This window comes from Herpailurus yagouaroundi, unplaced genomic scaffold, assembly GCF_014898765.1.
Source record: "Herpailurus yagouaroundi ecotype Mexico unplaced genomic scaffold, PumYag 141, whole genome shotgun sequence".
Taxonomy (NCBI): Eukaryota; Metazoa; Chordata; class Mammalia; order Carnivora; family Felidae; genus Herpailurus; species Herpailurus yagouaroundi.
Window position 1 is genome coordinate 51,706,369 of NW_024412396.1, and position 25,406 is coordinate 51,731,774.

At 43.9% G+C, this 25,406-nt stretch overlaps 1 protein-coding gene across 3 annotated transcripts in view; it reads left to right on the forward strand.

The window, feature by feature from the left end:
- The first annotated feature begins 3,661 nt into the window (after positions 1-3,661).
- ADCK1 (aarF domain containing kinase 1) overlaps positions 3,662-25,406 on the forward strand; it is a 125,741-nt gene continuing 103,996 nt past the window's right edge. For all 3 annotated transcript variants that reach the window (XM_040477862.1, XM_040477863.1, XM_040477864.1), the window contains exons 1-3: positions 3,662-3,767; positions 15,809-15,954; positions 18,728-18,811. In XM_040477862.1, the coding sequence (XP_040333796.1) occupies positions 15,820-15,954; positions 18,728-18,811 (219 nt within the window). In that variant the 5' untranslated portion in view covers positions 3,662-3,767; positions 15,809-15,819. The remainder of the gene's footprint in view (positions 3,768-15,808; positions 15,955-18,727; positions 18,812-25,406) is intronic.

Genomic DNA, 25,406 nt, shown 5'->3' on the forward strand with positions numbered 1-25,406 from the left:
TTATTACTCTCTCTGCGGTAATGTTTTCTCATTGCCTTAAGCAAGAATCTTGCTCCTTGGATTCTCTTGCTTTTCCTCTGGTTGGCTGCTGTGACGCTTCCTTCCAGATAGTCCACTTCCGAGATAAGACACACAGCATCCTGAATGAATGCCTCTCATGAACAGCATTCTAAATATTCAGTTTACTAACCCCAGGCCTTACTGCCTCAGAAACTCACTGGGACTTTGTGGTCGGTTGTGAAATAAGTTAGCCACTTCCCCTGATAGCTTTGGTTGCTCAGTGCATTTTCTGTTTAGCTTCTTGGGTCATATCCCATCTCAACAAAATCCTTCAATGGCTTTCTAGTACACTTGGACTAAAATCCAAACCAGTGAGTGCTCCGAGGTCCTCTACCTGCCTCTCCTACCTCCTCCTATACCATTCTCTCTGCTTCAGTTCCACTAGGCTCCTCTCTGTTCCTCAAACCTGTCAGGCTCTTTCCTACCCCTGGGCCTTAGCACTTGTGTTCCCTCTGCTTGGAATACACTTTCTCATCTTCCTCATGGCTGGTTCGCTCATCCATCAGGTTGCAGTTTCCTCAAAGACGCCTTGCCTGACTTCTCCTTCCAAAGATGCCATCTCTGGCCTCTGTTTAGTTATTCTTTATCACACACCCCTACTTCTTTCTTTCACAGGGCTTATTATGTCATGCAACGATCCTGTTATTTCTTTGCTTATCTGTTGTCTATCTCCTTTCTAGGCACCGAAGATCTAAATCCCTGCTCTCATGAAGCTTTAAGTCCAGTGGGGGAAACAGATAAAAGCCATCTAAACAAGTGAATAATATAATTTAAAGTACTGATGAGTGTTATAAAGCAAGGTAAGGGGATAGAATGTGTCTCAGGGAATGTGTAGGGTTGGTGGTGGTTAGATAAGGGTAGTCAGGGATGGCCTCCCTGGAAGGGTGACATTGGAACAGAGAACAGATTGCTGGGATGGAGCAGACCTTTGAAATTATGGGGGAACAGCAAGTGTAAGGGTCTCATGGCAGCAGCCAGTTTGGCAGGTTGAGGAACAGACAGGAAGCTGGTTAGGCTGGAGTGGCCTGAGCTGGGGGGGAGAAGGGTGGTGAAGGTGGAGACGGAGGGAGTAGGAACAGGCCCAGGGGTGCCATGTGAGTTAAGAGTCTGGATTTTCTTCTAAGCTTAATGGAACATGTCTTCACAGCAATATCTGGTTTTCAAAGCACATACCCCTTCTCACCTGATCCTCCCAAGGACCTCTGAGGCAGGTAGGACAGATGGTGGTTAACACCTTTTATCAAGAAGGAAACCACCATTTTATCATTTTACCATTGGTAAATCAAAAGGAAGGTCAAGCTCTGCCAAATTAGAAAACTTACTTTAAGTCACACAGTCCAGACAAGACTTTTTAACTCAATGGTGTCTAACCTTGACTGTGCATTGAAACCATCCGGAGAGCTCTACAAAATAGTTACACCTGGGTCCTTTCCCCAGAAAATGACTTAAGAGGTCCAGGGTGTGGCCCAGGAGGATTGTTAAAGCTCTCCAGGTGATTCTAACCTGGCTGAGAACCACTGTTCTCAATCCACCCACTTTTCACAACACGAACTGCCTCCTTGACAGAGCTTTCCACTAAGCTGCCCATTAAAATCACTGAGGGAGCTTTCTAAGAATTACAAAGGGAGATCCACATCCCAGACTAGACTCTAAAATCAGAAATTTCTGGGGCTGGGGCTCACAGGCTTGTTTATAAAAGTCTTATTTCCCTATCTGTGTTGGAGCTTCCCACATTTATTTTTTGATTTTTCCTATCTGCTGTTGTCTCTTGTTCCCTTTGGCTTTTATGACTTTTTTATTTCTTTCCTGTCATGTTCATGGGATTTCAGGAAGGAGTGGATTTAAATGAGTATACTCAACATACCACGTTGAACTGGAAGGCTTAAAAATTATAATAAATTTTTTTTACATGTTTAAGTAATTAAATTTTAGTTGTGAAAGTTATATGCACATTCATTGTAAAAAAAAAATTCAAATATGATACAAGGGCACAGAATGTAAACTGAAAGTTCTCTAGCCTCCCCTCCCCATTTCCATTCCTCAGGGTAGCTGTTAGCCTGCTGGTAACATTTTCATAGTTAAACTTAGGGGGGCAATTAGAGGAACCATATTAAGTTTTTAATATATTTATTCTGTCTTCTCTCTCTGGTTTTAAATTTACCATTTTAATTTAAATACCTTTATGTCTTTTACTGTATTTTACTGCATTTTTATGCTTTTTTTTATAGGATTTTTTTGATGCCGACAACTTTCTCCAGGGGAGCCCCTGTTCAGACTTTAATTCCCAGCCTCCAAGTCAGTTCTTAGTTTATGAAGCATTTCAGAATCTCCTGGGCAAAATTACTGCTCCCTTCTTTGTGTTCCTATATCACTTTGTTCATGCCTTCAGCTCACACTTCTTACACTGCTTGAAAATTATTCATGTTTTTGTCTTAGCATGCATACACTGCCCATGTGAGACAGCGGGGCTGTATTACGCAGTTCTATACTATTGCTGTCTCTGTACTGCAATTGTCTTAGTCTGCGGCTTGTTTTGTAATGCTTGTCGATGAAGAGAAGTTATTGAATTTAATGTTGTCCAAATTTATCAAGGTATTAAATACAGTTTGTGTCATTTAATAAACCCTATCCTGAGATCACAGAATATTTTCCTTTATTTTCTTTTAAAACATCTTATTTTGCTTTTCCTGTTGAAAGTCTTTAATCTACCTGGAGTGAGGAATCCAACAGATAACTAGTTGTTCCAGCTCATATACTGAATAATGTGCCTATCCCCACTGACCTATAATGCCAGCTCTATCATATATCAAGATCCCACCTATTCCTAGATCTGTTTCTGGGTTCTCTAGGCTGATTTCTTCTCTCTCTCCCCACCCGGGCCTATCTTCATACTAATACTAAATGGCCTCAATTTTTTATAGCATTATAATAAATATTGATGTATGAAAGGCCAAGTCCTTGAAACATGTCATTCTCCTCCAGGAGTGTTTTGGTTATGCTTTACCCACCCCCCCTTTTTTTTGCATATAAATTTTAGATTAGCTTGTGAAAGTCCAGGCAAAATCCTGTTGGAAATTTGACTGGAATTGATTGAATTGATAGATGACCGCCCCCCCCCCCGCCCCCATCTCTGCTCCCCGGGGAGTGGCTCAAGAGATATTTGTGGAATGAACGTCTGATGAATGTCTCCAAAGCACATCTTATAAACATGCGATACAGGTCAATGAATGAACGAAGGGGGGCCAAAGATAACCAAGATCAATCAGCACATTCTCACCACTCGGCAACTGTCAGTGGATGTCTTCCTCGCTTGTTCTAATACCTTATTTGAAATGCACAAGCCCACAACTCCATCCTCCACAGAACACGAATCTACGCCTCCTTCGGAAAGACTATCGAAAACAAATTTCAGAAAACAAATTTCAGAAAGATTGTGTGTCCGCAGCCCGAGCAAAGAAATAAGTGCCCCTGGCAGGTTAGGTGTCTTGACCCCTCTACCTCCTAGGAAGGAGCGGTCCACAGGGAGCGCGGGTCCGGTGGCTCGCTTGGCCGCGGCTTAGGGAACCACGAACTACAAGTCCCGGCAGGCCGCGCGGCGCCTCCGCTTCATTAGGCGCAATCAGCGGGTGGCTGAGAGCCAAGACCCGGCGAATCCCGTCACCCAGCTGCGGCGCGGAACTCGGCGCCGCGTCCCCGCGTCCCTTGGGGTGAGTAGTGTAGTCGCACCAGGGTCGCGCGGCGCGTAGAGTGCTGGGGTGGCGGTGCAAACGCCCCGGACGCCCGCCTCCGCTGGAACTGCGCAGGAGGGAACCCGCGGCCTGTGACCTTGTCACCCAGGCCGGCGCGCGGCCACGTGACCGGCAGGGCCCCGCCTCTTCTGCGGTCACTCTCCAGCCCGGCTCACCAGTGGGCAGAAGTGTGGACTGGCTACTTCGATGGCGCAGTCTCGCATGTAGGCAGGGCTGGAGCTGGAGGAGGAGGCATCGGGTGGCTCACCCAGGCGACCTCTGCCTAGGCGGTGTGTGGACTCCGAGCCGCGGGCGGCGGGGGGCTGGGCGTGATCTCTGGACTAGAGCGTGGGGTGCCGCCCAAATCTCTGCCTTCCGTCTGGTAGCTTGGCGTGCCCCGGAGCGCCCCTAATCTCCCACACTTTGCGGGGCCCTGCGCTTCCAGTTCTCCTGGAACTGGAACGTGCTGATGACAGCTGTGCATGGAGAGCAGCCTCTGGAAGACACCTAGCACAGCTCTCTCCCCAGGTTAAGTGGCATTTACTTTCTACTAGGTAGGAAGTCAGCCAATTCAACAAGTATTTATTGATCACGTCCATGATAATTGGCACTTAATGGGTGCTCAAGAAATATTTACCGAGCTGAAAGTGAACTAGACTTTATCTGTGCCTTTGTATGTTTTCTTTAAGCATTTTCTTATTGCACAAGCTATCAAACTGCATCAGAATCATCTGGAATCAACCCAGAGTTTCTGATTCACTGGGTCTGGGCTGGGGAGCAAGAATTTGCATTTGTAACATGCTCCCTGGAGATAGAGATGCTGCCCCGGACATAATTTTGAGCACTACTGCTTTATAGGAAAAAAAAAATCCTGTGAATTTAAAGCACCAACTTCTCACACTGGGTTATGGGTCTTTGTGTCCTTATTTGCCAGTTTAACATTTTGTCATGATAAACATGTGCATATCACTGTGTACACTATTAATTTGTCCCTACATTTTATATACAGATTTACACTTCTGTCATTTTTCCTGGATTACATCATATCCTCTTGTGTTATTATTGGCTTGGCTGTTTCTCAACAGCCTTTACAGATGTAAGATTTTTATCTCTGCCGGGAGAGCTTGCATTTTATTCCTTCCTGCTAATATACATTTTCTTGCAGACAGGGGACCTATAAGATAAGAATAGTGCTTGGTTCTGGTATCCATTCTCCGACTCCCTGTCCAGCTCCCTGGCCCCCAACTAACTAAATCTGGATTTAGATTTTTATGCCAGAGGGACTCCAGTGACCTACCTTTTACCTGCCACTTGCTCTTTGTGCTTGATTTTCCACTGTTTTCCCTGAGTCCCTACTTGCCCAGGATGAACTGAATGGGGAATTTCTATTCCTTGCCTGGGTGAGATTTATTTTCCTTGTCTGTTCTGGGACCGTGGCATCAGCCAAGGATTCCTTTATTTAATCAATATTGATTCAGCCACCTTCTGGACGTATGATTATATTTGGACTGCATCATTGGTGGCAGGTCAGGTTATAAACCTCATCAGGCCAGTTAGATGGTCCCTGGGCATTGACTGTGCATCTTTCCAGACTTGAGACATGATGATATTTTCCACCTTGTTTGCTTATTTTTTTTAAGTTTATTTATTTTGAGAAAGAGAGAGAGCACATGTGCATGAGTGGGGGAGGAGCAGAGAGAGAGAGAGAGAGAAAGAAAGAATCCCAAGCACGCTTGGCATTGGCAGCACGTGGAGCTGGAACTCAGGAACCTCAAGATCTGAGGTGAAACCTGAGCTGAAACCAAGAGTCAGATGCTAAACCGACTGAGCCACCCAGATGCCCCTCACCTTGTTTGCTTTTTATCCACATCAATTACCAGATTTCCCTGAAAACCTGATCACTCTCTCCAAGGGTATTATTGAGTCTTTTCCAGTCTTGGGAGTAGACCAGAAGAAATAATGCCCATTTCTCTAGTAGCCTCTTTAGGAAATGGGAGGAGGCTGCGGTCACTGTATGGAATTGATGGAATTAGAGCCCAGAGTGCCTTTCTTCTGACCATTCTCACCTGTGCACCAAGCAGGGCACGGTGATTCCATGCTTATTGACCTGGAATGTGGCATGGGGACTGCGGATGGGTGGTAACTGGTGGGCCTAGCCACTGTTTGGCCCACCACAAACTGTAAGTGCTTGATTCCCCATTTAGTTCTGTCCAGGGGATGGACATTCCATTTGACTATCAACTTCCCATTTGTAGAGCTTTCCACACTTGCCTTTTGCCTCATTTCATCACCTGCTGGGGTGTTCCCTATGGTCCAGCAAGATGGATTCCATTCTTATAGCTTTGACAATAACACAGCTCTCCTAAATGTTTCATAGACTGGAATCGGTTATTTCTGGTGAGGTTTGGTTGATATTCTGACATGTTGATTTCCAGGGCTCTAAGCAGTGTCTTCCACATGCCTGCCATTTGGGCAGGGTAGAGGGTCATAAAGCAGAGTCGCTGCCCACAGTGACTGATACAGTTATTTGTGAAGAGTGCTAAGGACATGGGTGAACAGAGTCCCTGCTAAGGAGGCCGTGTGCCATAGACAGCCTCAAGCTCCAACTCTGCCGTTTACTGGTTGAGCGCTTGGGAAAAATCTCCCAACTCGTTCCTTTCCTCGTTTATGCCTGTGGATGATGATAATATTTGTCTCATCTTACTGGGTTGTGTGGAATATCTAATGAGATAATGAGTGCAGAGGGCTTTGTAAAGGTTAGTTGTTGCTAAAATTGTCATCTAATTTTTAGGTTTTTAGGGTCTTGGTGTCCTTAAGGCCCCTCCCAAAAGTGTGTGCTCCTGTGAGAAGTAACTCAGGTGGAAGTCAGAAAGGCAAATAAACAGAACAGGGCAGGCGATTCATTAGCAAAAGGTTTAATAATGAAAGGTGTTTTTCATCGACAGACATATTTCACGGCTGACAGGGTCTTTTAAAATACCCTGAGGGAAACAACTCATTTGCATGTTAAAGACTCACTGACACCGTATGGAAAACTCCAGCTCCAGTCTGTTTAGGCACAGTTTGGCTCCTCTATCATCTATTTTATGTTTTTCAATTTCCACCTCTTTTATTACTGAGGACATTTGCATGAAAACCAGGTCTTGGGAATTGTGTCTGTTTCTTGCTGTGGCTTCCCCTCCCAGGGTGGGATGGTCTCAGGGCTCCACTGCCTATAGGGACAGGCCTGGAGGATGGTGCACCAGGAAGATGGGGTTTAAGAGGCAAGAGCTGGGAGGTGGTGCTGGGGTGCTGGTGTAGGATGGCTACTGAATTGATAGCCCTGGAGTGATTCTCACCTGGGGACCTGTGTTGTTACTGGCTCTGCACAGGCCTAGTGGGGTATAGTTTCTCCCTTGATTCATCCATTCAGTAAATACTTTTGGAGCACCTACCATGCCGAGGCAGAGTTTGGCAAACTGTAGCCTCTGGGCCACATCTGGCCACACTCATAACTTTATATTTTGTCTGTGCTTGCCATTTGCCTTGTGCTACAATGCAGAATTGAGTAGCTGTGACAGAGGCATTATATATAGTCTGCAAAGCTGAAAATATTTAATATATGGCCCTTTACCGAAATAGTTTGTGACTCGTGTGCTCGACAGGGAGAACAGCAAGAGCAAAAGCTGTAAGGCCACAGTGTGCCTGGTGGGTTTGATGAATAGCTTGGACGTTAGTGCTTTTGGAGTGCGGTAGCAAGGGGGAAAAAGGAAGGGCCTGAGACCTTGGAGGAAACTGGGGGGTCAGATCAGATAGGGCCTTGTCGGCCAATGCCTTGGGTCTTCATCTGAGTGAGGTGGGAGCCATTAGAGAGTTGAGAGCAGGGGAATGCATAATTGGACTGAAGTTTCTATGTTTAGGTGGAAAAATTCACTCTCTTACTCATTCAATTATGTATTTGTTAGCAAACTTATAAATTAGTTATGTAATATATTAACAAATTCGGCCCTTTGCATCTAGTAGAAGAGGCAGATACAGGACCAAATTCTTAGAGAGAAAAGCAATGCATAATAAGACCAGATGGGAAGGAGCAACTAATTCTGAGTGGTTGGTTCACTTAGAGGCTTCATAGAGGGATGAGGGGGGACTGAGTGTGCAGAGGTATTTGGGAGATGAAGCAGGCAAGGTGGGGCGGGGTGAGAATAGGGTGAGCCTTGAACCCCTTGCTAGAGAACTTGGACTTTTCTGTAGGTGGAGGGGAGGTAGGATAATGAGTGCATGTGGAGGTTAGGGTGGTGACGACTCTGGTGGAGAGTAAGAGCCAGATGAGATGTGGGGAAATGGCTTTGGAATGGAGAATGGTTGAGCAGTTGAGTCAAGATAAGATGGGCTTCCTCCCTTGCTTTGTTAATTGTACAAGGTTGTGCCAAATCCTGGTCTCTCAGGTGCTATGAGTTCTTAGTCTACATAAACTTGTCAGTGTTTCTGGGAAGAAAAAATGAAGTTTAAAGTGACAGTAAGGAAAAGACGTCTTACTTGCTGAGTATGTTAGGTATTATGTTAAAACAGCATCTCCTCTAATGCTCACAGTGGCTGTAGGAGGGAGGTACTATCAAGAACTCTTTTGTAGATGTTTACCTGGAGGCTCCAAGAAATGTGGCTTGCTCAAGGTCACAGAGCTGGTGAGCAGCAGAGCAGGATTCTTCCTGGCTCCAGAGGCTGAGATCCTGACTACCAATCCCTCCATATGGCCATTTATCTATCTATCTATCTATCTATCCATCCATCCATCCACCTACCTACCTACCTACCTATCTACCTATGTTTATTTATTTATAAATGTTTATTTATTTTGAGAGAGAGAGAGAGAGCGAGAGAGAGAGCGCGCGCACACACAGGGGAGGGGCAGAAGGAGAGGGAGAGAGAGAACCAAAGCAGGCTCTGTGCCGTCAGTGCACAGCCTGACATGGGGCTTGATCCTGTGAACTGTGAGATCATGACCTAAGCTGAAATCAAGAGTCAGGTGTTTAACTGAACTAGCCACCCAAGTGCCCCCAGATGACCTTTTTAATGTGGGCTTCTTTTCAGGCCCCACAAGGAATGGTCCCTCATGGACTACACTGATGATCTTGAAGGAGGAAGATGTGTAAGGAGCTGAGTGCACTCAGCCTAATGTAAAGCCTGCTTCTGGGTCCATTTGGGAACCTATGTTTTGGCAAGACAAGGTAGAGGGTGAACTGAACATGCTGATGCCCTTTTTAAACATTTTTTACTTTGGGGCGCCTGGGTGGCTCAGTTGGTTAAGCGTCCAACTTTGACTCAGGTCATGATCTCACAGTTCATGGGTTCGAGCCTGGCATCAGGCTCTGTGCTGATAGTTCAGAGCCTTCTTCGGATTCTGTGTCTCCCTCTCTCGCCTCTCCCCTGCTCATGCTCTGTCTCTCTCTCTCTGTCTCTCTCTCAAAGATAAATAAACATTATTTATTGTTTATATAAAAATATAAAATATAAAAAAAACATATTTTATTTTGTGTGAGAGAGAGAGGGCACAAGCAAGGGGAATGGCAGAAGGAGAGGAGAGAGAGAATCCCAAGCAGGCTCTATACTGTCAGCATGGAGCCTGATGCAGGGCTGGATCTCATGAATCGTGAGATCATGACCTGTATGCTACCCTTTTTGAGAGCAGATCCTGCAGGCTGAGGGTGTAGAGAACAAGGGGAAAAGGTAGGGGGAAGTGGGAGCCTGCCAGGATGTTAGAAGTAGGGCACGCAGAAGTCCTGCAGAAGCTGATAGCAGTGTAAATGAGGTCCTTTACTGGAGCATGGCATTGGGAGAGGAAATAATTACTAGTAATAATAATAATAAGAGATAACAACAGTGTTGGTGGTGATAGCAGTTGCTGCTGTGTTCTTACTGTGGAGGTGGCTCTTTGCTATACATTTTGCATGACTTCCTCGTCCCTCACCACCCCATCCAGTAGACACTGATGTCATCATCCCCATTTTATAGACAAGGTCACAAGATTCAGAGAGAGTTAGCAGTGTGGCTGCTAACCCTTTGGGCAAATGACTATAGGGCCTCCAATGCAGGCCTGCTGGAGTGCATGTTCTCAACCACCATGTCTCTGGTCTGGAAGGAACCCTTGGCTTACTAAAATGTTGGCAGAGGGGTGCCTGGTTGGCTCAGTGGGTAGAGCATGTGACTCTTGATCTTGGGGGTTGTGAGTTTGAGTCCCATGTTGGGTGTAGAGATTATTTAAAAAAAATATTAAAAAAAAATAAAATTTTGGAGGGGAAGGAAAAAAAAAAAAAGGAGGGAGCCAAACCATAAGAGACTCTTAAAAACTGAGAATAAACTGAGGGTTGATGGGGGGTGGGAGGGAGGGGAAAGTGGGTGATGAGCATTGAGGAGGGCACCTGTTGGGATGAGTCCTGAGTGTTGTATGGAAACCAATTTGACAATAAATTTCATATTAAAAAAAATAAATTTTGGCAGAAAAAATAATTAAAATGCAGAATGATGTGGGGATAGGGAGGCTTTCCTAAATAAAGAGAATATAAAGAAAATAAAGCACATTCTACAAAACAAGGTTTTAATCTAATTTATTCTTTTTATTTATAAACTCCTTTTTTTCCCCCAGAACTGAACCAGGAGCTGAGCCAGAGCATTTGTGTTTAGGGAAAGAAATGAGTTTCTGAAATTATTTCTTTAAAAATAATTGTTTGCAGTCACTCTTGTGCGCCAATTGCAGACACTGGGGGTTTGGGAGTAGGTGCAATAAACTGAGAAGGCTTGATTTTTGGGCATGGTTTCACTGATGGATTTGAATGCAGTGGAGCCTCTTTATTAAAGAGTAAAAATCACCCTTATGTTGTTAAAATGCAGATTCCTGAGTCCCATCTCCAGGGTTGGTGATTCAGTGGGTCAGTGAGTAGACTTCAGAAATCTGCATTTTTGTGTGTTAAAAATTTTTTTTTCTTTTTTTCTAAAAGTTTTTATTTTGAGAGCTAGAGCATGTGGTGAGGAGGGGGGAGGGTCAGAGAGAGAGAGAGAGAGAGAGAGAGAGAGAGAGAGAGAGAGAATCCCAAGCAGGTTCCATGCTGTCAGCACAGAGCTGGACGTGGGCTCAATCTCATGAACCGTGAGATCATGACATGAGCCAAAATCAAGAGTTGGACACTTAACCGACTGAGCTGCCCTGGTGTCCCTAAATTTTTTTCTTCTGATGAGAACTTTTAGGATTTACTCTTAGCAACTTTCAAATATGTAATAAAATATTGTTAATTAAAGTCCATGCTGGATGTTACATCCTCATGAGTTATTTATTTTATAACTGGAAGTTTGTACCTATTGATCCCCATTGCCCATTTTGCCCACCTCCACCCCGTCTTTGGTAACCACCAAGCTGTTCTTTGTATCTGGAGTTGGTTTTTTGTTTTTTAGGTTTCACATATAAGTGAGATCATATAGTACTTGTCTTTCTCTCTCTGACTTATTTCACTCTAGGTCCATCCATGTGTCACAAATGGCAAGAGTTCCTTCCTTTTCATGGCTGAGTTATATGCCATTATATTCACATATATATCACATTTTCTTTATCCGTTCATCCATTGATGGGCATTTACGTTGTTTTCTTACCTTGGCTATTATAAACAATACTGCAGCAAACATGTGAATGTATATATCTTTTTGAGTTAATGTTTTTGTTTTCTTTGGATAGCAATTCCACTTCTGGGTATTTGAGTCATATGGTAGTTCTATTTTTAAGTCTTTGAGGAGCTTCCATACTGTTTTCCATAGTGGTTGCACTAATTCACATTCCCACCAACAGTACACAAGGGTTTCTTTTTCTCCATTTCCTTGCCATCGCTTGTTATTTCTTGTCTTTTTGATAGTAGCCATCCTAGCAGGTCTGAGGTAATATCTCATTGTGGCTTCAGTTTGCATCTCCCTGATGATTACTGATGTTGAGCGTCTTTTGGTATAACTGTTGGCCATTTGTATGTCTTCCCTGGAAAATATCTATTCAGATCTTCTGCCTGTATTTTAATCAGATTTTTTAAACTGTTGAATTGTATGGGTTTTTTTTATAGATCTTGGATATGAATCCTTTATCAGATATATGATTTGGAAATATTTTTTCCCATTCAGTAGGTTGCCTTTTCATTTTGTTGGTGGTTTCCTTTGCTGTATGGAAACTTTTTAGTTTGAGGTATTCCCATTTGTTGTTTTTGTTGCTTTTGCTGTTAGTGTCAGATTCAAAAAGTCATTGCCAAGAGCTATGGCCTATGTTTTCTTCTAGGAGTTTTATGTTTTCAGATTTTACATTCAAGTCTTTAACCCATTTTAAGTTAGTTTTTGTGTATGGTATGAGATAGGGGTCCAGTTTGATTCTTTTGCATGTGGCCATCCAGTTTTCCAAACACTATTTGTTGAGAAGACTGTCGTTTCCCCACTGTGTATTCTTGGCTCCTTTGTTGTAAATTAATTGCCCATATGCGCATGGGTTTATTTCTGGACTCTCTACTGGCTTCCATTGATCTATGTGTTTGTTTTTATGTCAATGCCACACTGCTTTGATTACTACAGTTTTGTAATATAGTAGTATAATCAGAGACCATGGTACCTCCAGCTTTGTTCTTCTTCCTCAAGATTGCTTTGGGTATTCTTGGTCTTTTGTAGTTCCACATAAATTTTAGGATAGTTTGTTCTATTTCTGTGAAAACTGCCTTTGGAATTTTGATAGGGATTGCATTGTATCTGCAGATTGCTTTGGGTAATATGGAAATTTAAAAAAAAAATTTTTTTTAACGTTTATTTATTTTTGAGACAGAGACAGAGCATGAACGGGGGACGGTCAGAGAGAGGGAGACACAGAATCTGAAACAGGCTCCAGGCTCTGAGCTGTCAGCACAGAGCCCGACACGGGGCTCGAACTCACGGACTGCGAGATCATGACCTGAGCCGAAGTCGGCCGCTTAACCGACTGAGCCACCCAGGCGCCCCAAGGAAATTTTAATAATATTCTTCCAATCCATGAACACAGAATATCTTGCCAGTTGTTTGTGTCTTCAATTCATTAGTGTCTTATAATTTTCAGTGTATAGGTCTTGGTTAAATTTATTCTGAGATATTTTATTTTTGACGCAATTATAAGTGGGATTTTCATAATTTCTCTTTCTGATTATTCATTATTAGTGCATAGAAACCCAACGGATTTTTGCATGCTGATTCTGTATCCTGCAACTTTACTGAATTTGTTTATTCTGATGGTTTTTTGGTGGATTGCTTAGGGTTTTCTATATATAATATGTTATCTGCAAATAGTGGCAGTTTTACTTCTTCTTTCCCAATTTGGATGCCTTTTACTTCCTCTTGCCTAATTGCTCTTGCTAGGGCTTCCAGTACTGTGTTGAATAACAGAGGTGAGAGTGGGCATCCTTGTCCTGTTCCTGATCTTAGAGGAAAAGTTTTCAGCCTTTCACCATGGAGTATGATGTTAGCTGTGGGCTTATCATATATGGCCTTTATTATGCTTAGGTATGTTCCCCTGTATCTACTTTGTTGAGAGTTTTTAATCATTAATGAGTGTTGAATTTTGTCAGATGCGTTTTCTGCATTGTTGAGATGATCTGATTTTTATCCCTCATTTTGTTAATATAGTGTAAGAAATCTACATTAAAAAAAGATTTTAGTATAATATGACTTCACTCATATGAGGACTTTAAGATACAAAACAGATGAACATAAGGGAAGGGAAGCAAAAATAATATAAAAACAGGGAGGGGGACAAAACAGAAGAGACTCTTAAATATGGAGAACAAACAGAGGGTTGTAGAGGGGTTGTGGGAGGTGGGATGGACTAAATGGGTAAAGGGCTTAAGAAATCTACTCTTGAAATCATTGTTGCACCATGTGCTAACTAACTTGGATGTAAATTATAAAAAATAAGTTATTAGATTAAAAAAAAGATTTTAGGGGTGCCTGTGTGGCTTAGTTGGTTAAGTCTCCAGTTCTTGATTTTGGCTCAGGTCATGATTTTGCAGTTTGTGAGATTGAGCCCCATGAGATCTGACAGCGCAGAGCCTGCTCGGGATTCTCTCTCTCTGTCTCTCTCTGCCCCTCCCCTACTTGTGCATGCACACATGCTCTCTCGAAATAAATAAACTTTTAAAAAAATAAATAATATTTTATTTTTGAGTAATATTTATCCTCAACATGGGGCTCAAACTTACAACCCTGAGGTCAAGAGTCTCACGCTCTACCCACTGAGCCAGCCAGGCACCCCTGAGATCTGCATTTTTGAAATGGTATTTTTACAGGTATTCCTCTGACCATACTTTAGAAATGTTGGATTAGGAAAAGAAGACTGCAAAGGAGAAAAACAACAGAATTATAAAAATTATTGAGTCCAGAAAGGGCCAAGAAAGGAGAGAAAAAGAAATAGAACAGGTAGGAAAAATAGAAGACATAGAAGAAGATGCTAAAATTAAATCTAAATACATAGGTTATTTTAATTGCAAAAAGAAAAAAATCAACTATATGTTGTTTAAAGAAACAGTATAAATTTAAGTTGAAAGTAGAAGAATGGAATAAGATGTACTTGTGAATACTTAAAAAAAAAATCTGTGGGATGCCTGGGTGGCTCAGTGGGTTGAACCTCTGACTCTTGATTTTGGCTCAGGTCTGTAGGATTGAGCCCCGTGTCAGGCTCTGTGCTGAGCATGGAGCCTGCTTAAGATTCTCTCTCTCTTCCTCTGCCCCTCTTCCCCACTCGTGTTCTTTCACTCAAATAAAATTAAAGATTTTAAGAAAATCTGTGGCTATACTATGAGGCATGAGTCCAAATACATTTTAAAGAAAATGAAGACAAGACTGTGTGTAGCAATAGTTTTCATACAAAGAGGAAACAGAAGCACAGAGCAGGGAGGGGTTGGTCACAGACTGAGTCCAAAGCAGAGCAAACAGTGATGGCCTGAATCTTCCTGTTGCTTCTATACAGGTTTGCACGTGTGGATGACTTGGTGATTCACTTCTCCTGGGTGGGACTTCTCCCCTGGTACCTGCAGCTATGGTCGAGGATTTTAGTCTGATAATAGAGTTCCCAGAAATTGAAGAGGAAGCAGCCCATTGGGTACAGTGACCTCCCAGTGCTCCAACAGTCCACCTGGTGGGCTGAGCTGGTACAAGTAGGGTGGGGAAGGGTATCAAAGAGCCTTGAGCCCACTTGATCCTACCAACTGGGAGTATGTTTGGTTGAACAGATCAAATCAGCACGTGGACATCGAATCCCTAACTGCATAGTATCCTGCAAGACTGTGAGTGGATGGTGTACTAATAGTCATGGTATTTGCCTTCAGGCAAAACTTCAGGGAGCTCACAATCTAGACAGGGAGCAGTTTACTCTAACTGAAATAAATATTTTGGAAGTCAGCCAGACACTGAGAGCTTATCTGGCTGATTCTGACCAGCTGCCATTTTGACCGTGGCCTGAGCACTTCAGACCTGGGCATGGAGGGCTAATGATGCCTATATGTGCATGGTGGTACAAATAATAGTTACAAGTAACGGTGGTTAGTATGTTCTGCCACTTCCCCTGTTTAAAATAGCACTTTTGTCACATATTCATCATCCTCTTACCCTCTTTTTCTTCTCCGTACTTAATACCAGTTGCTATTCTAATATATGTCTGTTTGCTTCTGATCTGTTGTCCCATCTAGAGTGTAAGTCCATGTGGGCAAGAACTTTGCTTTGTTCCTTCTGTCCCCAGTGCCTAGAATGGTGCCTGGCACTGTGGAAGGAAAAATGACCTTGAGAGTTGGCTTGTGCCAGGTACTCTGCTAAGCCTTCTATGTACATGATCTCATTTTATCCCAACGACTTTTGAGGCAGCTACCCCAAAAACGAGGAAGCAAAGATCAGCAAGATTGAGAAAATGGCCCAAGGTTGTATAATCTATTAAGTGGCGGAGCCTGCATTTGAATCCTGGTCTGACTAACTATGGAACTCAACTGTTCCTTTTCTCTGCTTTCCTTCGGCAGGGTCTGGGGACATGGCCCGAAGGGCTCTCAAGCTTGCTTCGTGGACCGGCATGGCTCTTGCTGCCTCTGGCTTCTTCCTCTACAGCAACAAGTACTTGGATCCTAATGACTTTGGTGCTGTCAGGGTGGGCAGAGCAGTTGCAACGGTAGGTTTTTCTTATTGTCAGGGTGGCAGAGGAACTGCTGTATTACCTGCAGGTGTTTGTACATGTAACAGATATACGTGCCAGCCACACGTGTGGAGCTGCATGTGTGCCCTTCCTTGTGCAAAGCTCCCTCTGCACAGTAGCACAGGCATGGGTGTGCACCCTCAGGCACCTATATTCCTGTACGCCCAACCTCTGTCATACTAAGCCGAAATAGAATGGGATTGCACAGGGTCTCTGTTCTGAAGCTTTGACATGTTAGATTCTGTATGTAATTTTAGAGACAGACCTGGACCAGTGCTCCTCAGCAAATGTACGTGGAAAGACTTTGCAGCCTTGATCAAACTCTACCAGAAAACTTGGCTTTCTCTTCAGTGTGCTAGTGTGAGTGGTTCCTGATGCAGGGCTCATACTCAGAACATCTGGGCCTTGGAAAACTTTGGGGCTCCCCTCCAACCCTCAATCTAATCTGAGGGGTCCTGGGTGGCTCAATCAGTTGAATGTCTAACTTTGGCTCAGGTCATGATCTAATGGTTTGTGAGTTCGAGCCCTGCATTGGGCTCACTACTGTCCGCACAAAGCCCACTTTGGATCTTCTGTCCCTCCCCACTTCTTTGCCCCTCCCCTACTCACACTCTCTCTCAAAAGTAGATACACATTAAAAAAAAGAGCATCTTAGTTGAATATTTCACCGTTAGAAGTTTTCTCCAGTGGCTCAGGAACATCCTCCCTGTTGAATCATGTCCTCCTAACTCTGCTGAAAGGAGCTCTCCCAAACATGCATATATAACTGCCCCATTCGTGGGTCATTTGCCACATGCTTCGTGCTTTCTTGCCTCCTCTGTCTGCTGCAGGATGAACTCATCCTTTCTTCCCCTTGGCATAGATATACTCTGTGCGCTGTCTGTTTGGGTTGTTGTCTGATCATTTCCTTAATACTCAGTGTTGTGAAGTCTTCTCCCTAGCTAGTCATAGAATCTAATGGACAAATAGATAAATAGATAGGCCATAGAGTATGAAATGATTCCTGAGTGTTTATCAAGTGCTTTCTGGGGGCCCAGTGTGGTCTTTACAGGCTTTGAGAGGTAGAAATGAACCGTCCTACCCACACCCAGCTTTGAAGGAGCTGATGGTTGAGGAGTGCTCATGTGAATGGGTCAAAAAGCAATGGATTTGTTTTAAAGCCATGGATCGGATCAAGATGTGTGATTCAGGTGACCACTGCTACGGGACCTCAGACACAAGAGTGAGACCCGTAGGCCGGGAGTCAGGATGAGTGTCCTAGGGGAAGCAGGCTTTGATGGAACCTTAGGGGTTTGAATATAGTTGACCCTTAACAACGGGTTAGGGTGCTGACACCCATGCAGTCAAAAATCCACGTATAACTTTTGACTCCCCCAGAGCTTAACCACTAATAGCCTACTGTTGACCGGAAGTCTTACAGATAACATGAAGAGTCGATTAACACATTGTATGTCATATGTATTATATACTGTATTCTTATAATAAAGTAATCTAGAAAAAAATGTTATTAAGAAAATCATAAGGAAAGAGTGCCTGGGTGGCTCAGTTGATAAAGCGTCTGACTCGGCTCAGGCCATGGCATCATGGTTCATGGGTTTGAGCCCCATGTCGGGCTCTCTGCTGTCAGTGCAGGGCCTGTTTCGAATCCTCTGTCTCCCTCTCTGTCTGCCTCTCCCCCCACCTCTCTCTCGCACATGGGTACGCTCTCTCTCAAAAATAAATAAACATTAAAAAAAAAAACCATAAAGAACATACATTTATGGTACCATACGGTAATTTACCGGTAAAACCCCACGTGTAAGTGGGCCTGCACAGTTCAAACCCATGTTGTTCAAGGGCCAGCTGTAGCTGGGAATGAGGGAAGAAGGCATTTACCAGTGATTTATAAACCAGCCACTAGGCTGTGCATTCTTTGAAGGCCAGGGCTCTGGTCTTGATTGGCCTTGTGCTTTGTTCAGTGACCAACTCTTGTTCGCGGTTGGTGCTCAGCACATTTATATCGAGTGGAATAAAGCTTTGGGAGTGTAGACAAGGGAGCAGACTCCTCTAGGTATCAGCCTTGTAAGCCTCTTACCTTCCAGGGGCCTCAGTTGCTCAGTTCTAAAAAGGAAGGGTTGGCCTAGGTAATCCTCAAGCCTCCTCCATGTCTGAGATATCTGGAAGCCTGTAATTTCCTGATTTCACCAAGAACATGGGGACTTCTCCTAGACTTTTGGCCAAGGGACCCAGAATCAAAACTTAGGCTGTTAGAGCAAACATAAATGTAAAACGATGTTTACTTGTGGTAATACGTTTATCCAACAGCATTCGTTCAACTAGTCTTTACTGAGCATTTACCTGTGTGTCTGGCACTGTAAAAAGGGGCTGGGGATGCAGTGATGAGCAGGAAGGACAAGCCTCTGTGTTTATAGAGCTGAAATTCTAGCAAAGAGGAGATAGTCCACCTACCAGGAAACAAATGAGTGAGGTAATTTTGGATAGGATAATTTTGTTATGATGAATAATTGAGAGTTCCTGGTGGGTGGGGCAGCCTTCGATTAGGGCTCTCTGCAGAGGTGGCATTTGTGCAGAGCTCTGACTGACAGGAGGAAGCCGGCCAGGCTAAGATCTGGGGGCAGAGCATCGCAGCGGAGGGGTTGTCTACTTCTCTAGACACACTGCCTCTGTCAGGGGCCGGCAGCTGCGGGACCGGGTGGATGAGCGATATTGAATGTCCAGGTGCTAAGCCTCTCGTTTCCTTGGTTCACAGACAGCTGTCATCAGTTATGACTATCTCACCTCTTTGAGGAGTGTCCCCTATGGTTCAGAGGAGTACTTGCAGCTTCTATCCAAGGTAAGGAACCCTGGGCCCAGCTGAGCCAGGCCAAGACTGGGTAAGTCCTGAAGTACCTGCCAAGCCAGCGAGCTTTCTGTGTGGAGCTGAAGGGGGGCAGGGGCTGTGCGAGGATTGAGGCTGGAGGCTTGGAGGCAAGGAGCAGAGGATTTTTCCTCATTGGAGGTGTTTTTGTGCTGATGGGCCAGGCTACCAGGCTGACATCAAGCTGGATCCTGTGATACTGAGGTTATTAATCTACAAGGCACTGTTGGGGAGGCTGGTGTATGTTTCTGGGGAGCACAAGGTGTCTGGGATGACTCAGGAGGGATGAAGGCTCTGTTCCTGAGATCACTCAGTTGGCTTCTGAAGTGCTTTGTCAGGCAAAACCCAGTTGAAAGAGGTTAATTGCTCTCCTGTCCTCTCAAGGCTACACTGGGGCTTCCTGTTAGGCCTCTGAGTGGAGCTGTTGACCCCACTCCCTGTCTCCTCACTTGGAACAGTCAGTTGATTTTGATGCTACAATGAGATGAGTTGGGGCATCATACAAGAGGGCATTTTTTTGGATGTGAGTTGAGTTTGGGGTCAAGTGTAGATACTTTTGGTTCCTCCAGAGAGAGGTTTGTGATAGATCTGTATGTCTTTGCTCAGCCTGCAATGCCCTTGGCCCCTTAGAAAATCTCTAGTCATCCTTCTGGTCTCAGCTCAAATACCTCTCCTCCGTGACACTTTTCCTTCTCAATCATTCCTGGTGGATGGGGTAATTAATTTTAAAGTTTTTATTTAAACTTTTCATTATACAAATTCCAACCATTAACAAGAGTAGAGAGAATAGTATAATGAACCCTATGGAACTATCATCCAACTTCAGACATTATCAACATTTTGCGAATCTTGTGTCATCTACTCTCTATTCATTCATTTATTTTTGCTGAAATATTTAAATTTTTAAAAATATTTATTTGTGGGGCGCCTGGGTGGCGCAGTCGGTTAAGTGTCCGACTTCAGCCAGGTCACAATCTTGCGGTCCGTGAGTTCGAGCCCCGCGTCAGGCTCTGGGCTGATGGCTCAGAGCCTGGAGCCTGTTTCCGATTTTGTGTCTCCCTCTCTCTCTGCCCCTCCCCCATTCATGCTCTGTCTCTCTCTGTCCCAAAAATAAATAAACGTTTGGAAAAAAAAAAAAAAATTTGTGAGAGAGAGACAGAGAATGAGTGGAGGAGGGCCAGAGAGAGAGGGAGACACAGAATTTGAAGCAGACGCCAGGGTCTGAGCTGTCAGCACAGAGTCTGATGCGGGTCTCGAACTCCTGAACCGTGACATCATGACCTGAGCCAAAGTAGGATGCTTAACGACTCAGCCATCCAGGAGCCCCTTTGCTCAAATATTTAAAAGCAAATCTTAGGCATTATATTATTTCATCTGTAACTACTTCACTTTGTATCTCTAATAGATAAGTACCTTAAAAAAACTATGATACCATACTCCTAATTAACAAAATTAATAATATGTCCTTAATTTCTTTTTTTAATTAAAAAATTTTTTTAATGTTTATTTTTTGAGAGAGAGAGACAGAACGTCAGTGGAGGAGGGGCAGAGAGAGAGAGGGAGGCACAGAATCCGAAGCAGTTCTAGGCTGTGTCAGCACAGAGCCCGACGCTGGGCTTGAACTCACGAGCTACATGATCATTACCTGAGCCAAAGTTGGCGCTTAACGACTGAGCCACCCAGGAGCCCCTGTCCTTAATAATTTCTAATATCTAGTGTATACTCACATATCCCTGGTCCCCAAAATGTTTTTTTTTTTTTTTAAAGTTGGTTCATTGCAATCTGGATCCAAATGAAGTGGCATATATTGCATTAGGAAACAGCAACCAAAATCTTCTCCAATCTATAATATCTCTCTTTCCTCCTCCCCCTCCTTTTTTGAGCTATTTGCTTATTGAAGAAAGCAGATCATTTGTCCTGTAGAATTTTGCATATTCAGGATTTGGCTGATTGCGTCCTCAAAGTGTTGTTTAATGGGAACTAGAGTCACCTGGCATGCGATTCCAAGTTTGAACATAGAAACATTTGAACATAGAAAATGATCCTCCTCCTGCTGTTCTTCACATAGCTAGTTTTCCTGCCTGGGAGTGATGATCATCTTGTCCTGTGTATCCTTCCAGAGATATCTTCCTGTTTGAATTTAATCACTGTCGCCTTTATTCCTATGAAAGATGATAATTGGTTACATGTCTCTCACTTTAGAATATAGATTCTTTTAGATCAGGGATTGGCTCATCTTTTCCATATTTTCTACTTCTAGAGATGATACCTAGGACTGAGTTGACTTAATATCTGTTTCAGGCTGCACCCTGCTAGCTCCTTCCTCGGGAGAGGACCTAGAAAGGGTGCTAGGTTTGTATTCGGAAGACCTGAGTTTGTGTTCTGTCTTTGGGATGGTCATTTAGCCTTTGGAGCTGCCATTTTCCTTTCTGGAGACTGCAGTTGGCTATGCCACATATTGCAGATTATATAGATATCTGAGAGGGTGCGTTGTGAAATGTAAATGTACAGCAGGTTTCAAAAGTAAGTCCAATATCTACTGGGAGATGTTCTCCCATGAGGACAGAGACTTGGTCTGTCTGTGTATCTCCATGTCCGTAGCACCTACAGCAGTACCTCAGACATGGTAGGTCGTGAATAAAGGTTTGTTGAACAAATGAATGAACGAAATGTTAGTTTGTATTGGAAAAACTCAAAGCCCTCCATTTCTGGGACTTAATGCCAAACTCCTGCCTTTCCCGGCCCCTCTTTCTCCATCTAACCAGTGCTCCGGGCCTTGGGGCCCCCAGAGTGACGTTCTGCACAGAGGCCAGGCCGAGACACAGGGGCAAGTGCTCTGCAGAGGAACAGGGGATGGGTAATGTGCAGACAGTTGCCCTCATGTGTAAGTCATCTGAAAGACAGTGGTGCCACAGCTCCTGGAGAAGTTGGCGACTTTGGGGGTTGCAGGAAGGAAAGTGCAGTGTGATATTTGACAGGAGGGCATCATGTGGTAGTTGGCACCGATAACAGGGGTGCAGACTGGTCCCTGGGAGTTGTGCCTGGGAAGGGGAGCTGGCTGGCACTAAAGAGCACGAGTAAATACTGCAAGAGTGTGTTCTTCCATTGGAACACTTATCTGTTCTTGTCTTCGTGACTGATAAAAGAATGAGTGAAGGGTAAAACATAATTATCTTACCTGTCAAGCCAGTGTCCCCAGGTCCCGGAGTATGCTAGAGCCAAGAGACAGTGACTTAGAGAAGCACTTTCAAGGTTGGCGCTCAGCTGGCTGGTATCTCAGTGACTCAGCTTCACATCAGGAGGGGATAGGAGTCAAAGTGAAGTAGTGTTTTTTAGGGGCTCAGTGGCACTTTGCTGGGCAGCTCAGGGGGTGTGGCAAAGCCCCAGGGCTTTGGAGAACCAGACTCTCGGTGTCCAGGATGCTTATAAACAGAGATGACAGGTGTGAACCAGTATGTCCACAAGGCAGAAAGAAGTCACAGCTGGTATGGATGTCCAGACTGGACTGGAGGAGGCAGGATTGCGTTGATTCTGACCAAGGGGTTGGGGTGTGGTAGACATACATTAAATTTTCAGTCCCAGAGCCATTCTTGTTTTGGGAAGTAGCATCCAAACTTCTTTTGGGGAGCCACTCATGTTTCATGTAGTCACCATGAGGTTTGAGTGAGGCTCACCCCATCCTCAGCTCCAAGAGGGGGCACTTGACTTAGGTCATCTATAGAGTCCATTCCTCTGGTCCTAGAGATTGGTTCAAGGACGGGCATTTGAACCAGTATTGGTCAGTGAACATCAGGTCCAGGACTTTTGAGGGTATTCCCCACAGGACACTGCCTTTTCTGCTGTATTAGCTGTGGGTATAGGATGTTGACTCGAGCTGCTGGAAGCCATTTTGCCACCATGAGGGGAAAACCTGTCTGTGAATGGAGTCAGTATTGTGGAGGGAAGTAGTCATTTGAGTCCCTAGATCTTGCTGAGCCTGAAATAGACTTTCTCGTTATATGTGCCAGGAAATTCTTTTTTTTGCTCCAGATGGTTTGAGATCAGTTTTCTGTTACTTACAATCAAATGAATCCTGATACACTGGGGATTCTTGGAGAAGCATGCTGGGTTTTTTTTTAAGTTTATTCATTTATTTTGAGAGAAACAGAGAGAGGGTGCAAGCAAGGGAGGAGCAGAGTGAGAAGAGGACATAGGATCCAAAGTGGGCAGAGAGCTTGATGCGGGGCTTGAACTCGTGAACCATGAGATCATGACCTGAGCTAAAGTCAGGTGCTTAACTGACTGAGCCACCCAGGCACCGCATAAGAAGCATGCTGGATCTTGAAACACAGTTAAGGTTTTGATCACAAAAGGTCTGGTAATTCAAAGAAAGAAATGAAATAGAAATTCCAAGGTCTAAATAGGGTGAGGAGAGGTTTGCATGGTGCAGAGTAGTATTTGAGCCATTTTGGCCCTGGAGCCAGGTTCTTAGGCTCGTGGCCTGCCACCAAGCACCGGTACTTCCCTGTCTGTAAAGTGGGGGCCGTGGCCTTTGCCTCAGCTAAATTTGTAAGAGGTGAGAAGCTTTATTTAATTACATACTGTGGATTATTTAATCTAGCCAGAGAGGAGATCAAAGTGCACAAGGGTTGCCTCAGCGGCTCCTTATCGTTTTGATGAACAAATTAATGATTTCCTATTTTCCTTATTTCTCCATTTGTTAATTGGCATTCTTTTGTGAGCCATCCCTTCTCCTTCAGTTGTTTAATTATTTTTATCACTGTGAACTCATGGATATTTATTTTATTCTACAGGTACCAATCCAAAGCAATCATCAGTTCATTGTTCCAATTATTCTAATTTTGGTCATTGGGAGCTCTTTCAGGTTGATTCCTGTGTCCTTTTGTATGTCTCAATTCTTTACTGAGCACTATCTTATCTTTTTTTCTTTTTTTTTCTTTTTTTAATTTACATCCAAGTTAGTTAGCATACAGTGCAACAATGATTTCAGGAGTAGATTTCCTTATTGTCCCTTACCCATTTAGCCCATCCCCCCCTTCCACAACCCTCCTGTAACCCTCTGTTCTCCATATTTAAGAGTCTCTTATGTTTTGTCTGTTTTTGTATTATTTTTGCTTCTCTTCCCTTGTGTTCATCTTTTCTGTGTCTTAAAGTCCTCATGAGTGAAGTCATATGATATTTGTCTTTCTCTAATTTCACTTAGCATAATACCCTCTAGTTCTATCCACATTGTTGCGAATGGCAAGATTTCATTCTTTTTGATTGCCGAGTAATACTCCATTGTATATATTTACCACATCTTCATTCATTCATCCATTGATGGACATTTGGGCTCTTTCCATACTTTGGCTATTGTTAATAGTGAGCACTATCCTATCTTTCTAAGCCCCAGACTCCTCTTGTATTTTCCTTGCCCCAGCCCCAGGATCAATCACTTTTCCAAAGAGCCCTGGCTCCTTTTCTTGGAGAATGGTATTTAGAAACCAAGATGTTGGTGCTAGGTCTGCGTATTGCTCCCAGAGTGCCATTGTTTCTAGCCCCTCCCAGAAGACAGGGCTAGGAAATATATGTATGTGTACTTACTCATGCATACACACACTCATCTATTAAAAAACCATGAGTTCATACTGATATCTCCAATTTCAGTCTAACATCATAGTTTATTTTAACTTTCTCCCATTCCTTATGTGTAACTTACTTCTCTGACAGTGAGAAACCTGCCTCTTATTATCTATAATATATTCATGTACACTTGTTCAACCCTAATATACCCTAAGACAGTTAAGACTCCCGAGGTATATCAGAGCAGAGAGAGTGGCCCAAGCTGGGTGAGATTGAATGAGTTAAGTGGGTATTTGAGCTGGGTTTGGAAAGGGGGTAGGGTTAAAACGTGTAACACTGCGGACAGGTGATTTTGGCTGAGGTTGATGGGTAAAATTTTGGGGATTGTCTATAAGAAACAGAGATTAGTTCGATGTTACTTGGGACTAGGGTATGGGTGAGTGAAGGGGCATAGCGGCAAAGAGAATTAGAGCTAGGTCACAGAGGGATGAGAGGCCAAGTTTTATACCAGATGTAGTAGGGAGCTATGGCAAGTTCTTGGGTAAAATATTTTAAGCCTTCAGGGAATAAGAATGCTTAAAGTCATCAGTCACTGAATATTTTTTGTGCTTCTGCACTATAGACAATGAGTAGAAGCATGTGAGCCGGAGGGTGGGGGGAGACCAGGGGGAGAGAGAGGGAGGTATAGGGAGAGAGTGAGATCACAGGTGGTGCATCTTTCTTTGTTAATCAGAGTCCTAATGTAGGAGGGACCTCAGCTGCTGCTGTGACTGGGAAGTTTTTTTTTTAGCCGAATCCAATTTCTTGTTTCTGAGCAGGTCACTGGGCTTCTGTTGTATCAGATGCTTCAGGTCAGCAGTGTGTGTGTGTGTCATATTAATTGTTCTAGTACTTACGACTTGGGCCGGAGGAGGTAACAATTAATACTCTTTTCCTCTTTGTCTGAGAAGCAGAACCAAGGAGATGCAGGTCTCTGCCAGGAAGAGCTCAAAATGTCGGCTTTATTACT